Source organism: Varroa destructor, unplaced genomic scaffold (assembly GCF_002443255.2).
Source record: "Varroa destructor unplaced genomic scaffold, Vdes_3.0 BEIS01000001.1, whole genome shotgun sequence".
In the NCBI taxonomy this organism is placed as follows: Eukaryota; Metazoa; Arthropoda; class Arachnida; order Mesostigmata; family Varroidae; genus Varroa; species Varroa destructor.
Window position 1 is genome coordinate 55460723 of NW_019211454.1, and position 14076 is coordinate 55474798.

The window sequence follows — 14076 nt, forward strand, 5'->3', positions numbered from 1 at the left end:
GGCGTATCATTATAGGAGCGATCCTTAAGGAAAACTTTCGTTTTAGTTAACTTAGAGGTATTACATTGTGTAGCGGTTCAATAAAAGGCGTAACTGCCATTTGTACAGGCGCATCCTCCATCTTGTAAAGGTCTATTTACTAACAGTTACTTTAATGCTGTTGTGGTACGCCGAATAATCATCTGCGCAATTTCGTGTACAGTGTGATCCGAACTGACTTCCTGGCCAAATTCCAGTAAGTGCATATAGCAAAATCGTTTACAGAGCCTTTAAAATCTGCTCAAAAGAACACAGTCGACAGATGTCGAAACTCATATGTAATGTCGACTTCATGCCATGGTCCTATAACTCGCTAGTTGGGCGAACAGCTGATTTTTTAGAACTGTCATCTACAGAGACGGATATATGTGTGTAATATTATATAGTGCGAAATTCTTACTATTTGCATGGTCTCGATTATTTGATGGTACTCTTATAGGGGCAATTTTTGTGTTCTTGTTTAGCGTGCCTGATGCCGTCTTAACGTAAGAGAGGCAAAGCACATAAATGGTAGTTAAGCTATATATGAAATCCAAACGACACATATACAATGTGCCCAATGCAGCTGCTTATTTTAAATATTGCTAGATCGAAGCATAACTAGACTCAAAGTACAAAATGAAATGAAAGCATTGTTTCTATTCGTGCAGCGCATCACCTTGCTATTATCACAAAAAATTTGATATAATCTAGTAATACATAATGTAAGGGGATGAAGTAATGTTAAATCGTTGCGATGACCCTGGAACCAGAGACGCCTGGTTTTGAAGGCCGTTTTCGGCGCGATTTCGTCGTATCGTGTTGCTATACCAGGTTTGATCGGTTTACCGTCAAGGTCCTAAAGGCTGCCCATATGGCGTACCGTTCAACATTAACAAAGAGGACATACAGTTAGAAGTAGGTTTTAAGAATCAACAGCAATCCAAATGAATTCATTAGATGCTCATATAAGTATGTCATATCTCGTGAAATCTTGAAATATTTCGATAGTGTTTATATTGTTTAGTGGATCTTTTGCCCATAGCGTAGCGTATTACAGTCAAAAAAAGGTTCACACGATTCAAACGTGGCTTTCCTTCGCGTTGTTTGAACTAATAAGATTTCACCTTGACCAAACCGATCTATTTAGCTGGAAATTAGTATGGGATACGTTCTCCCAAAAAATACTGAAAAAAAGTTAGCTGCCTAAAGTCAAAGTGGATACTATAGGTATAATCAATATCATAGTTGAATGTACAGTTGAAGAACAATCGTTTTGATATCGAACTTTGTAACAAACGAGTGCGTCGAGTATAATCAGACATGCATAGCTGATGGAGCACAGCTAGCTGATGAAGGTGGCTTGTGTCGCAATACTTTCCATGGGCATCTTTTCTAAAGAAGAACTGTGAACTTGCGGAAATGATACATTTAGCAATTATTTACTTGTAATAGCTATTTCACCCTCTGAGCAGACGAGCAATTTAATGTTATTATTAGTTATGAATACGAAAAGTCAGTCCTCTTCAGCACAGCAAACGAATACAGTTTCATTTTCGGCTACTCCTGTGAGCTTCTGGGTTGTCTTCTACAAAAAACGTGTGAATCTTATGATGTAGATAGCCACGCGACTGTCGCAACCGGTATACAATATAAGTATATACAATATAATACGCAACCTATTTGAAAACAAGATAATTTATTTAAAAGATTCAACTGACAGGCAATACAATAGCCTCTTTATTCAAAGAACTGTTATGCGACACCGTCGTATGATCAGGCATGACATCAGTTAGAGACTACCGCGTCAATAGTAAATATAAATGCTCATGGATATTTGTTGGCCGTGGTCTCATCCTTATAAGAGATTTGGTTTGATGTACGTTACTTTTAGATCATGTCCTCTGCATCGCCAGGTGTAGATTCGGCCTTCAAAAAATTACAGAGGTTTCTCTTTATGGGAGCTGAGAATAATCGGTACGTATGTCGTTTCTGTTTGAATAGAGTGTCAAGACATTTTGCAGTGTATCCAGATGAAAATAGCAATAGTGATGAAATATTATGAAAGTTTTCTGGCGGACACATTGCCTTGAATGGTCTCCACAAAACTTTTTTCCACTGTAAGGGAGACACAGAGATATTAACCTAATAATTTGCCTTGAGGAGTTTAATGATGGCTAGAACATTCAATATTGCCTAGAAATAGTCTTCGTCAACTATTCTCATATATATATATATATATATATATATATATATATATAGTGAATATTCACATTTTAATGGTGAACCGTGCCAATTCTGCCATTACTATAGGTATTTGCATAGGCGGCGTCAGTTGACTAGCGACCATGCATGGCACATCAAAGATCTTATACACCAAGGTCGTGGAATAGAAATCGTTCGCGAAGTCGTACGCTTTTCAACGGAGCAAATATCAATATGTCCAGAGGCGCTTGCTTTCGTCTTGGCTATCTGCGCTCAGTCGACGGATCAGGTTAGCTCGAGCTCTACGTTATCTAAAGCCTTTTCGCATATCTCCGGGAATATTTTTTTTAAATTATTGATACAATTATATTCATACAAATGCGTCAGACGATACATCAAGAAATCCAATTCCAAGCCAGATTTCAATAAGTAAAAATCCGTATGTAGTAGATTTTGGCTTGTCAACTCTTTAAATACCTTTTAAGGGCGGCGACACACTGTTGGACCCATCTTTATGACCTTATTATAAGAAAAATTCAATTTCAGAAGGTCCATCGGGTCATTTTCATAGTCTTTATGGACGCAACGCGCTCATTTTAAATTAAAAGTATAGGTAAGGCAAGAATACCGAAGCAAATATGTGTTAATAATCGTTTCCTGTATTGACATTTCTGTTAAGGCGACAAAAAGCGCAGCCTACAACTCCTTGAAGCAGGTCTGTAACACGGCACAACTACTATTCGCGTTCACCAAATTCATGGAGGAAACCCAACGGCCAATGAGCACCGGATGGGGCCGGGCTCATCGGCGAGCCGTTACGAATTGGTACTGTAGTCGCAGCCCGACGGAATTAGCTGAAATTGTTACAAAGACGGTATCTCGATATCGATGGTCACACCGTGACCTGCTCAGATTGGCTCATGTAAAACCGCCTACACCTGGTCAGTATAAGCAGCAGATGATTAATAATAATCGGTAGGTTTAGATGATTTCAAAAATATTTGGGGATTATCTGACATCAATATTGTGTACCCGAAGTATCTTCAGAATCTAATATTTTATCGAGCCGTTAATACGAGCTTTGTCAGTGTGCTCCTGCTTGCGAAGGTTTCTGATACTATCGGTTAGTGTATTTATCGGTGGCACGTATTATGCTTGAAAATTTACTATGTATCAAGAGATCATTACAGACGCACAATAGAGTAAAGAATCTTAATAGTTCTCACACGTTCAACTACTATGTTTTCAGGAATATCATGTGTTTTTCGCTACGTGTCGAAAGGATTTATAGCCACACGTGAAGAGTATGCTTCGAGCCAAGATCTAGATGTACAAGACGCGCTGCGCTACTTACGGGCTGTGCATGAACTTAAACACGCACCTACGGAAGATCAAGCCGCCTCGATTATCGATAACCGACAACTTGCGGTACGATGACTATCCAAATATAGAATTGCTCTTACCAGACCAATTTCACATTCATTTTATGAAATTACCTATAATTACAAATTTCAAGCATGTTTTGTTCTCTATTTCTCAACCTAATTCTTCCATGTCACCAGAATTTTTTGAAGGAATTCACAAGGTAGTTCAACATTAAATCCCAATTGCACGCTATGAAAAGTAAGCCTTCAAACAAGAGTATCGCGTTGGAATTATGCAGAAATATTGACAGAATTGCTCATTCGCTTCAAGTTTATCGTTTTTGTTTTCGAATCACGGGCTCGCTTCTTCTTCTCATGATAATTACAGTATTCTTCTTTAATAGCCGTAACGATTTTTCTGTATTCTTAACATCACAGGTGGAGCATATCCCGACGCACCTTTTGCGATCGCGCGATGTCTGGCTTGCCTGTCTTCCACGTGCGCCGATTGAATCGCTACTGTTATGGCTACCCCACCTTGTGCATTCGAATCTGCTTCGTCCAAGTCTCGGTTTACTTCGGCCACTTTTGCAAAGGTGAGCGTTTGTCCCGTAGCACCTCACATACTTTGATGCCGCTAGAACAACATGTTAGATTGACGACGATTAAACTTCTGGCAGAGAAAGCCGGGGGTTGTTGGTTCAGGTTTTGCCAGGTAAGTGCTGCCAAGAGTATGTGTGGTTAACAGAGAGTGCACTAATACTCTGCAGTTCAACCAAATCAAGAAAAGTCCTAGAATTGTGACCAAATGAATGGGGTAGATAAACACAGAACAGCCGTAGATATCTGTTACTACATCTGTGCGATTTTAAACTTGTTCGGAGGCATCTGGTAAAAAAGAGCCGTGAACTTAGAGAGCTTTTTTGCGTCATTTTTTTACTGGAACTGTAGAATATCGTCGGACAACGTGATGTCGGCATGTCCTTGGGGTCCTTGCGCAACTTACCTTTTGCTACGTGCGGTCGGTGGTGACGGAGGAGGCTGTGGAGGTTTTTCGGTGGTAATTGGCGACCCTGTGATTCTCCCCCCAACAACAAAAGTACCTCCGGTGCCAAGACAGCTTCAACAAGTCCTTTACACTTTGCATATGGCGTCGTTTAAGGTGATTGCGATTGTAGATGTTTCAAAAAATACATTTGAAGTGTTCGTTCAAGTCTGACATTGTCGTTTTAGGTTCATATCTAAAATACAGGCCTGTAAGGCATAGCTTAGGATCTTGCTCATATATTTGATATTTTATATTAAGACTAAACAAAGTCGTTGTTGGGTGCGCTTTTCACGGAGCTTTATTGGTAGTCGATTCTGCTCAAAAAATTCGGACATTTGAAGCATTTATGTTTGCCGTTGTATTGTTTGCCTGTCATTAATGATCTAGGTTTCATACAAAATTTCACACGATATTTGACAATATTATTCAATGCAATCATCTCATTAACAGACATTAAAGCCAACGAACAAACGATACCTTGTGGTAATGGATGTTCGAGGTACTATGTGGGAAGGCGGGCCCGCTGGCAACCCAGTCACTTCCATCGAGGCGTCAGTTCTCGTCGCCATGGGACTATGTCGAGGTGAGGGACTAACGGGTGGTCGTGTTCAGGCGTTGGCTTTTGGCCGAAGCGGCCTGCGGGATCTTGAAATCAATGCTAAAATGACGATGGCGGATATTCTACAGAGATGCGAAGCTGAACCCGGCGGAACGGCCAGCTTAACACTTCCATTAAGGTAAGACTCTAATGATAGGTAATATTTTGACGTGATTTTATGCACTTCATAGATACTGGCAATCCACGATTGTCTATTTTAAACAATATTAACAGATTTAGGCTTCTCAATGCCCTACATTCAACGTAGTCGACTCCGTGATAAGTATAATTATGATTTAAAGATCTTTGACGGAGTTAAAGGAAGGTGTTTTATCGATCGCCGTTAGGATCTTTGAGTTATCATGAATTACAATACTAGTAGGGATTAAAAAAAGGTGAGGAGATTCGATCAGGATCCCTCTAAGAAACAAAAATTTTAATTGGCAATCACATTTTTACTACTAATAGGAAAATTATAAACTTAGTAAAAATGTATATATATTCCATTTGAATGCAGTACGCTAAAATATAAGTGAAGGGTAGGAATCGATACTATTTCAATATTTGATTATTGATAATTTTTTGTACCCCTACAGGTGGGCAGCTCAGCGAGGTTTGGAGTTTGATGTGGTAATCGTTTGTACGGATCGGCAGTGTAATACTGAGGATACTGAGCACCCGGCGCAAGCACTCAAAGACTATCGAAGTATGGCCAACCTACCTAATGCAAAGTAAGTATTTTTGTACATTAATGTTAGAAAATGCCACCTTTATATTATATATAGTAACATTGTCACACAGTGATGTAGTCAAAAGACAGTGCCCAACAAAGGCGATGCAGTTATTAGGATATATCCGATGCAAAGTCTAAGTTTTGTCGAGATCCTCAAGGCCCTTTTTTGTTGGGACAACAGTGATCTCAGACCTTGAATTATATCAGTCAGCTTTAAAGATGTTCATGATCTGAGAACAGCATCTTATCGGGTGAAACAACGTGATACAAAAACGGGTAATACAAAATTTCTGTTTGATTGTTCTGTGCTTATTCAGATTTGTGACCTGCGCCTGGACGTCACGCGGATTTGCTGTAGCCCCACCGGATGAAAGTGCAATGATGGACGTGTGTTGTTTCGATGAAAGCACCCTTAAACTGATCACCAATTTTGCTAACGACAATTTCTAACAAAATTCTCACTGACGGATGCAAAATATCATCTTCAGGGAGCTACATTAACCTAAGCGCAGAACTGGTGAAATACGTAAAATGACAGTGAACAAATGCGGGAAAGAAATACACAGACATTTGACAAAAATCAAACGAAGAGAAAGAGAAGATTGATATCATTTTGCCGGGTACAAGATCAAAATTGCAACAACATCGAACAACATCCGTTTTGAAGACTATAAAAGTTCGGGGTATCCCCGGCATAGACCCTCTCTCCACAGCAAATGTACAGGAAGTGGGTAATTGTAAAGAAAGATTCTATGCTGATTAAATGAGAATAGAATTCTCAAAGAAATTACCAATTTATGCCTGGCGCCAATGGCGATGAAGCGCTGATGTTGAAAGGATTTCGATATTTCTGATATTTACGTTAAATTATATAGCTGTCTTTCTCCAACTATCACAAGTTGTAATCATTATCACCATGGACGTATGGAATAAGTGATACCTAAATGGCAATGGCATTGTCTGGAAAGTGAACATGCGTTTAGTAATTGAGAACGTACGTGGCTATTGAGTTGACGGTTCAGCATCAATCAGCATTTCATCAAGCGTTGGCGCAGGATAGGTAGTGCATTGATATTACTAATACTAACTACTAATCAATTATAATGTCCGTTAAAAAGCGGATAGTGTCTACTTTTCCTCGCCTATTAATTACCTCACACTTTATGTATACCTTATGTATATTATATATAAAGAACGGCACCATTATTATTATTCTTACTACAGCTATCCTACTACAGCTATTGATTGGAGCTCTGGCGATTGTCGCTATACATATACATGCTATGTGTACATTTACACGTAATGAGATAAAATGGCAACCATATAGTGATTGCGTTAGCTTTTCCATATATTATTATCTATTAAAAGCAGTCATGATAAGCGATGTACCAAACGTACGAATTGGCGTGAATGTAGTACACGTTCGTGAAGTGTTTTCACCGATGTTTCGAATTATGCTTAGGTCGGAAGAGAAGCACCTATAGCAAACAACAAGCAAAACATTATTGCTGGAATTATTGGAATACGTAAACGATTCAGACGCTGAATGAAGCTATCGTTCCATACGTGGCCAAACCAAAAAACGCCGACCAACTTTAGGTGCCGCGAAAAATTTACTTGGCTAAATCGTAATCAACTGAAGATTTAGCTAGATCATCTATCAAATGATCACCGATGATTACGACTACACTGTGCAACAGTTATCAAACTCTACGGAAGATTTAAATAACGCAGTCACTGAAAAGCGTCGTTGTAGAATTATTTTCAGTCCATTTTGTGAAGTTATCCTTTGTCCTCCATTACGACGAACATGTTAGATCATTATGGTTTTTGTTATACTATTATTCTTATTAATGTAATTAGGGATATGCATCTGTTCTCCTCATGCGTTGTCATATATATATATATATATATATACACGTGTGCTACCGCTCTTACTAATATTATATAAACATAATCATGATTACTCGTTGTAGAGTTATTTTTAAGACCAGTATTACTATCGTTAGAGAAAGCTCTCCATATAATATATGGTCACTAATAATGACCATATATTTAATTTTGATGAATAAGTATATGCGTGCGCTGGTCGACTGCGTCTCGACATATATCAAGCATTTATCTGGCCTGTATTTGCTTAGCAAGCGCTCTTACAATTGTAATCATAGCAGAGTTGTAGCAAAGTCCTACCTGTATCGTGGCACAGAGCAACGCGCTGTTTATTGGAGTGCATGTAATCGTGTATATATATACACCTTGCTGAGGGCATAAGAAATGTTGAGAGTGTTAGTAAATGACGATCGATGATCATGGGTGGGGTTGTACTCGGTACACTGACATACGTTGAAGAGGGAAATTGACGAAAAAATAAATCTTCTATTTTGAGGCGTCAAGTTCTAAGACATCCTGTCTAGTTGCGCGGTGTATTTTACCCTTTAATATACAAAACACGTAGTTGTTTGTGTTATCTATTGAAAGTATTTCTAGCCCACTGTATCACCTCCGAGGCTCTATTCTAAACATCCTTCTCCTAACAAAATCTTGCATTTAGCGATGATTCATAACGAGGAAGAAATATTCATAAAATATTTCATCTACAAAAGATGATAATTAAAGCTTTAGTACATTAAGGGTGTTCGCTTAGTATATAAACAAGATTGAGAGATATTGACCTATAACTTTTCTCAAGGCACGTATATGCCCTAACCTCTTTTGCGCTTTAAGTAGCTTGTGATATTCTTCGAATGAATAGATGCAACCAGAAGTCAGTGTTACACGTTGACAAGAAAAATTAACGATACCTTGCCTTCACGGCATTTTGTGGTAGGATTACGCTAGCAGTTGGCAGAACTCTTCTATATAACATAAACAAGCGCTGCTTGAATTAGTCTGTTGACAAACGGATTCGTCATAGGACTGTATCTAACAAATTCTGGGGCGCTTCAAGTGACGCTTCTTTCGCGCTCCTTTCGCAATTAAGAACACATAATTAACACATGAACACATTAAAACACGTAGCCCAAACTAGTTCACGCATATTAAATCGGTGAGCCGTACAACGGAGAAATTATTGCCATTTGTGATGAATTCTTTTTACGAGATAGCATTAGGATATAACAAATATTCAGTGCACAATGGAATCGTAGAGCACAACTATGACCGTAGTATGCTCTGTTATAAATATTACCCAGTTTGACTCAGTATCGTGATATGAATAAAACTGTGAATAGAAACGTCAGACGAGCTGAGAAAACTCAAACAAGTTGTCACGTAAGTAAACTAATCTGATATATTTATCGGTTACATTACTTTTGCTGACAAGAAAGCAAATTTCATATCGAATAGAACCGCTTATCGAGTTGAGGTTGCCATAAGGTAACGATCGAAAATAAGAGGAAGGCAGAAACAAACAAAAAAAAAATCAGCCGACTACATATATTAAGTTATGCCAGCCGTCTTTTCAAATCACACTGACATGCTGGCGGGCACAAGGAAGTACATAGATCGCACGAATATAATTACGACTATATTACTATTATTCTCCCATGTCTTTAACAGGATATTGTCGGTAGCGTCTGTGGTCTGGCAAAGCGTGATATATCGTCATTGATCCGGTACTAGTGTCAATCCCTTTGCTGGAACGCGTTACGACGACCCAGGACAAAGGAAAGCGGATGTCGAAACGAGTGTTGTAGCCTTCGTAGAAAAGGCTTAAGGGACAAAAAATCCGTGCACGGGCGAGGCTCTTCATTTAATGTGACCGTGTTACTGCCAGCACGCATTACTTAATGGATGAAGTCCACGTAAGTTGGCAGATTACGATTCACACTAGCGTTCATGCGTTTGCATGGAAGTGTATTAGTATCTGCCTTGGTGTGGTGTAGATAAAAGCGGCGCGAAGAGAAAGAATCAGAGGAATACAATTCGAAGTTTAAATTGTCGTAAATTGGAATAGCCAGACAGGTAGGCAGGCAGATAAGAAGGTCAGTTCAGGTTGACACACAAACAAAATCAGCCGTAATCAGTGATATTGATATATAATTATAAAGAATAAGAACATTAGAAAGATAAGCCCTAGAATTATATTTTAAATGTGAAACTTTCGTTACCTTTCTTCCTTTGGTCTAAAAAAGTAACAAACCAGAGAGCAACAGATACCAGCGCCACAGTTTTCGTTTCGAAAAAATAGAATCATTGTACGAAAACCGTGTATTATCATAAATACTGTAATTCTGATTAAGATTACCAGTTTGTTACGATGGCGTAATGAAAAGAAATATGGATCAGATAATGAAATAACCTCTAATACTTGTATATGCGTTTGTATATATCTCAATATATATATAAGAAATAAATGTATTAAGTCGAGGACGAAACCGAGGAACAAGTTTGAGTTCAGGCGTGCCAAAGGCACTACAATAATAAAACAGTTGGTTAGATTATAACATAACTTTACGTGCAAGGATAATAACAACAACCGAAACCATCTGTGTTAGTCCTGAACATTTACTATTGTTCAGTTTATATTACTACCGCTAGAAAGATAGTCATTTGTAGCCATGTTTACAAAAGGGTCTAGCCTAACATGACTTTGTGAAATCGCGCCGGCTAATTAAGCTATATGAGAAATCATATTACAAAAGGAAATTGCATTACTGTTTATTGTAAGAATAACTTTTCGGCTTATCATTTCTATGGACGACGGCGTACATATCCGGATCAAACAGAAGCAGGTCGCTCTACGAATTTTTGTTTCATATACGCAAACAAAGATAACTGCCTCTTGTCATTACTGATACTTAGTTTTATCTTTTTCTGTCTCCCAATAATATTATGTAAATTAAAAAAATGAAGAGCTACAGCATAAACTAAAATTGATTTTATCGTGAAATCTTACGAATGCAGGCAGTATGCCGAATATAAAAAAAGATAATGGAGCTCTTTTCATGAAAAAATAGGCAAAATTTATATAAAAGTATATACGTATACATTTCGCAACACACAGAATATCTACAAATCAGTTACATTTCTACTAGAAGCAGCAATTGTCAGGATGTTTATTAATGCTCTTTTGTGTCTGACATGAGAACGCGGACTCTGTGAATGTTATTTTTTGTTATTTGAAAATGCATACATACATACACTGTTGTATTTTTCTGGTGCGTAGTAATCAGAAGCTATTCTCAAACAATGAGTCGGCAGAAAAATGAACGATTTTGGAATATTTTCTACAAAAATAAAGCAAATAAATGAAAGCTAGAGAAAATAAGGTAAATAAATGTGTGAGCACCAAAAAGTTAGGGAGACCAGAGCTTAAATGAATGCGAATGAAGTACGAAATGTGGAAACGAATGTATAACATAATGAAGTAAACAGAAACAAATGTAGACTGTGAAGAAAATTAAATTGCACGTTTATCGCAAATTTGTTGGGCTAATATATTTGAGCTCAAAACCTCTACTCTCTAGATTGAAAAATGTAACAGTAAATATCAGAATTGATGCCAATAAATTCGATTGGAATACATATGAGTCAGAGACGAAAATAAATTGAACGAAGAATCAATGGAGACACAATGAATACGTGTAGTTATTTGGGACTTGAATAAAAGTCTGCTGCAAGTGAGCAGTTTGCCTGGTATTAAGGAACAGTAAACATCTAAACTATGTAGTGTATTTAGTTTGGACCTGACGGTAAGTTCAACTAAACGACAACGAAACGGATACCACTCAGAAATTATATTTCGTCGAACTTCTGCTATATATTCTCTAACACTGAGGCGCAAATAGCACGCGCTTCAACCAGGTCAGGATACTCTCCAGAGGCCAATTCGCATAAACCAACAGAGCTTTCGAGAAACCTGATCTAGCTTTATTTATTATTACTACAACCATGTTTTGCAAGATTATTGCGACAGCTCAGCTTGCAGATACCGGATTCTATTTCTGAGTATTTGTCAGAGCACTGTGGGCGTTATCCAGCATTTTCTAACTCTAATACTCGCCAAATTGCTACGTTAGTCTATTCTTATTTCTGGACCGGTATTTATTTGAACACTACTTCCATCCTGTAAGAATCGTTCAGAGGCCAAATTTACCTTTGGTGCAATACAAATTCATCTGTTAATTCTTATAATGCTGCTTAATTCTCATAGAATTATTGCCGAATCTGATGACACGAATGTAGTCTGGTGATAATACCACCGCTGCCGCCGTGACAACTAAGAACGTGCGACAATCCAGTGGCATGCCGTACAAAAATCCTCAGTAAATACATTAATTACTATTATTCACTCGTGTCTCAGACACATCACTGTAAATTCATTTGCAACTAATGAGATTGCAAAATGAAAAAGGAGGAAAAAAAAAAGGAGTGTCATAGAGAAACTTATCACACGACCTTAAAAAACCCCGACCAGTAGCGACTCATTTGCTGTTAGTGCTCCGACATGCTGTTTCCTATGTGAAATATAGGTAAAACTGTTGCCCTTGCTATTGGCCTTTTTTTTTATACCCGTCTCTTGTTTGGCCAACACCATCTGCTCTGAGCGATGTGCACATATAATACGCCTGCAGCGATGAAAACATTCGTTATTTAGAGTCCAGCCCCACGCCTCTATTGCAGTCGCCGGTCGTGGGATGCGCAAATTAAACAGTAAATCGGGGAGCAGCCAGAAGCTGACGAAGTCTATAGTGTTTTGGTGGTGGTGGGATTTTGACCACCATGAGTGTCACTTTCTGCTCACTGACGGCGTATTTTTTCCTGGCTTTCGACTATTCGCCAGCTTGGATCGGTCGAACAGCGTTCGGATCGAAGGATGCGCTCATCCAGGCAATTCGTACCGGCATGGATATAGGAAAAGGATGGTGATGTAACCGTTCGTTTGCTGATCTGTCTGTCTGTCTGTCTGGTTTGTCTATAACTGTGTGTATATCGCCCGACAGCCTTTGGTCCTCCGCATGTAATCAAGTGCTGAGCGTAATATCTTTTTTCGCTTTCGTATCAACTGTGGCATCTTCGCTCGTTTAGTCGCTTGCCTTGCTCACTAGCTTTTTGCCTTCGAACTTCTGACCACTTACAACGTGGGCAGAGTCACTTTCAGCAATATAAAAAGAAGCAGCGGCGGAAGTAGCAAGAGCGGGCTGGTGGTGTCATCGATTGCATAATTCACGAGTATTTGTTTCTTTTTGCTATAGGCGCAGTTTGTCGAACAAATGGTTGAATGTCCCTTGTGATTAATATACGACCCATGTGTGGGTGTGTATGTGAATCACACCAGTGAATTAAAAGATAGAAACAGCCAGTGTCAGCTTTTTAAATAAATTGATTTTTGCTGCTGGCAGTAATTGTACGAGAAATTCTATTCCTGTGGATGCCATAACTTGTCCCTAAAAAGAACACATTTCGCAATGCGTACTGGTACTTGCTAATTGACTATTGATTATTCTTTTAATGGCAAGCCGTAAGTTTTATGAAATAGTAACAAGCCATAGGTACTACCGCGTGTGTTAAAAGAAGTGGCGAACGTAATGAATCAAGTTTGCTATAAAACAATCGCAACATTATTCTTTTAGAACTCCTTTTGTAATAACGCAGCTATTAAAAGTTGTGTTTTGTTATGAACGTGTGTTAACAAAATCACGTCAATAACGAATTTAGCATTCCTTTTTATCATAAAAATTTTTTTTTTTTTCTAGAAACCGCCGAATTATTATAAATAATTGAATCATTGACAGTTTTGACAGAATCCATAAATGTGTACCATCGAGTCGTACGTTTCAAATTTATTGTAATAGCACAAATGAAATCTGTTGATCCCAAGCTCAAGTGAATATTGACATTTGTAACTAAGTTCCTAGTAAGTTAAGCGTGGCTATAAGTATGTCGTGGTAATATCTAGGGATCCCCGATTAGTGTGTTTAGTAGGGAATTGTTTGATTTGCGACGGTGATTTTCTGTAGTCGTTCCAAATTTGGCGATATTTCAGCGAATAATCGCCTGCCTTAGATAGGTAACAATCTGCTGATACTGTTAATCCCATGTACATATATGCATGTCATATATCTGAATGAAGATAGTGGCGACGGAAAAATGCATAAATAAACTACCG

At 38.4% G+C, this 14076-nt stretch overlaps 1 protein-coding gene across 4 annotated transcripts; it reads left to right on the plus strand.

Annotated features, from left to right (window-relative positions):
- The first annotated feature begins 77 nt into the window (after window positions 1-77).
- Window positions 78-11542, plus strand: LOC111255358 (RNA-binding protein Ro60). 4 transcript variants are annotated; one of them, XR_002675448.2, is made up of 11 exons: window positions 78-235; window positions 1913-1995; window positions 2332-2512; window positions 2903-3164; window positions 3473-3651; window positions 4026-4183; window positions 4539-4749; window positions 5086-5372; window positions 5830-5964; window positions 6284-9236; window positions 9525-11542. XR_002675448.2 is itself a non-coding variant. In XM_022817259.2 (10 exons), the coding sequence occupies exons 2-10, from the start codon at window positions 1916-1918 to the stop codon at window positions 6414-6416; spliced, it is 1626 nt and encodes a 541-aa protein (XP_022672994.1). In that variant the 5' UTR covers window positions 78-235; window positions 1913-1915; the 3' UTR covers window positions 6417-11542. The 4 variants fall into 4 exon arrangements, 1 of the variants encoding a protein (XP_022672994.1); XR_002675449.2 differs by having other exon boundaries at window positions 6284-6697; XR_002675447.2 differs by having other exon boundaries at window positions 6284-6693.
- Window positions 11543-14076: the final 2534 nt, after the last annotated feature.

What these genes read in the sequence shown, in the direction of transcription:
- LOC111255358 (XM_022817259.2), top strand. Translation starts at nt 1,916, where the DNA reads ATGTCCTCTGCATCGCCAGGTGTAGATTCGGCCTTCAAAAAATTACAG. An exon ending in GCGCTCAGTCGACGGATCAG is followed by an intron (nt 2,513 to 2,902) that starts GTTAGCTCGAGC and finishes ATTTCTGTTAAG; the next exon opens with GCGACAAAAAGCGCAGCCTA. An exon ending in TGTAAAACCGCCTACACCTG is followed by an intron (nt 3,165 to 3,472) that starts GTCAGTATAAGC and finishes CTATGTTTTCAG; the next exon opens with GAATATCATGTGTTTTTCGC.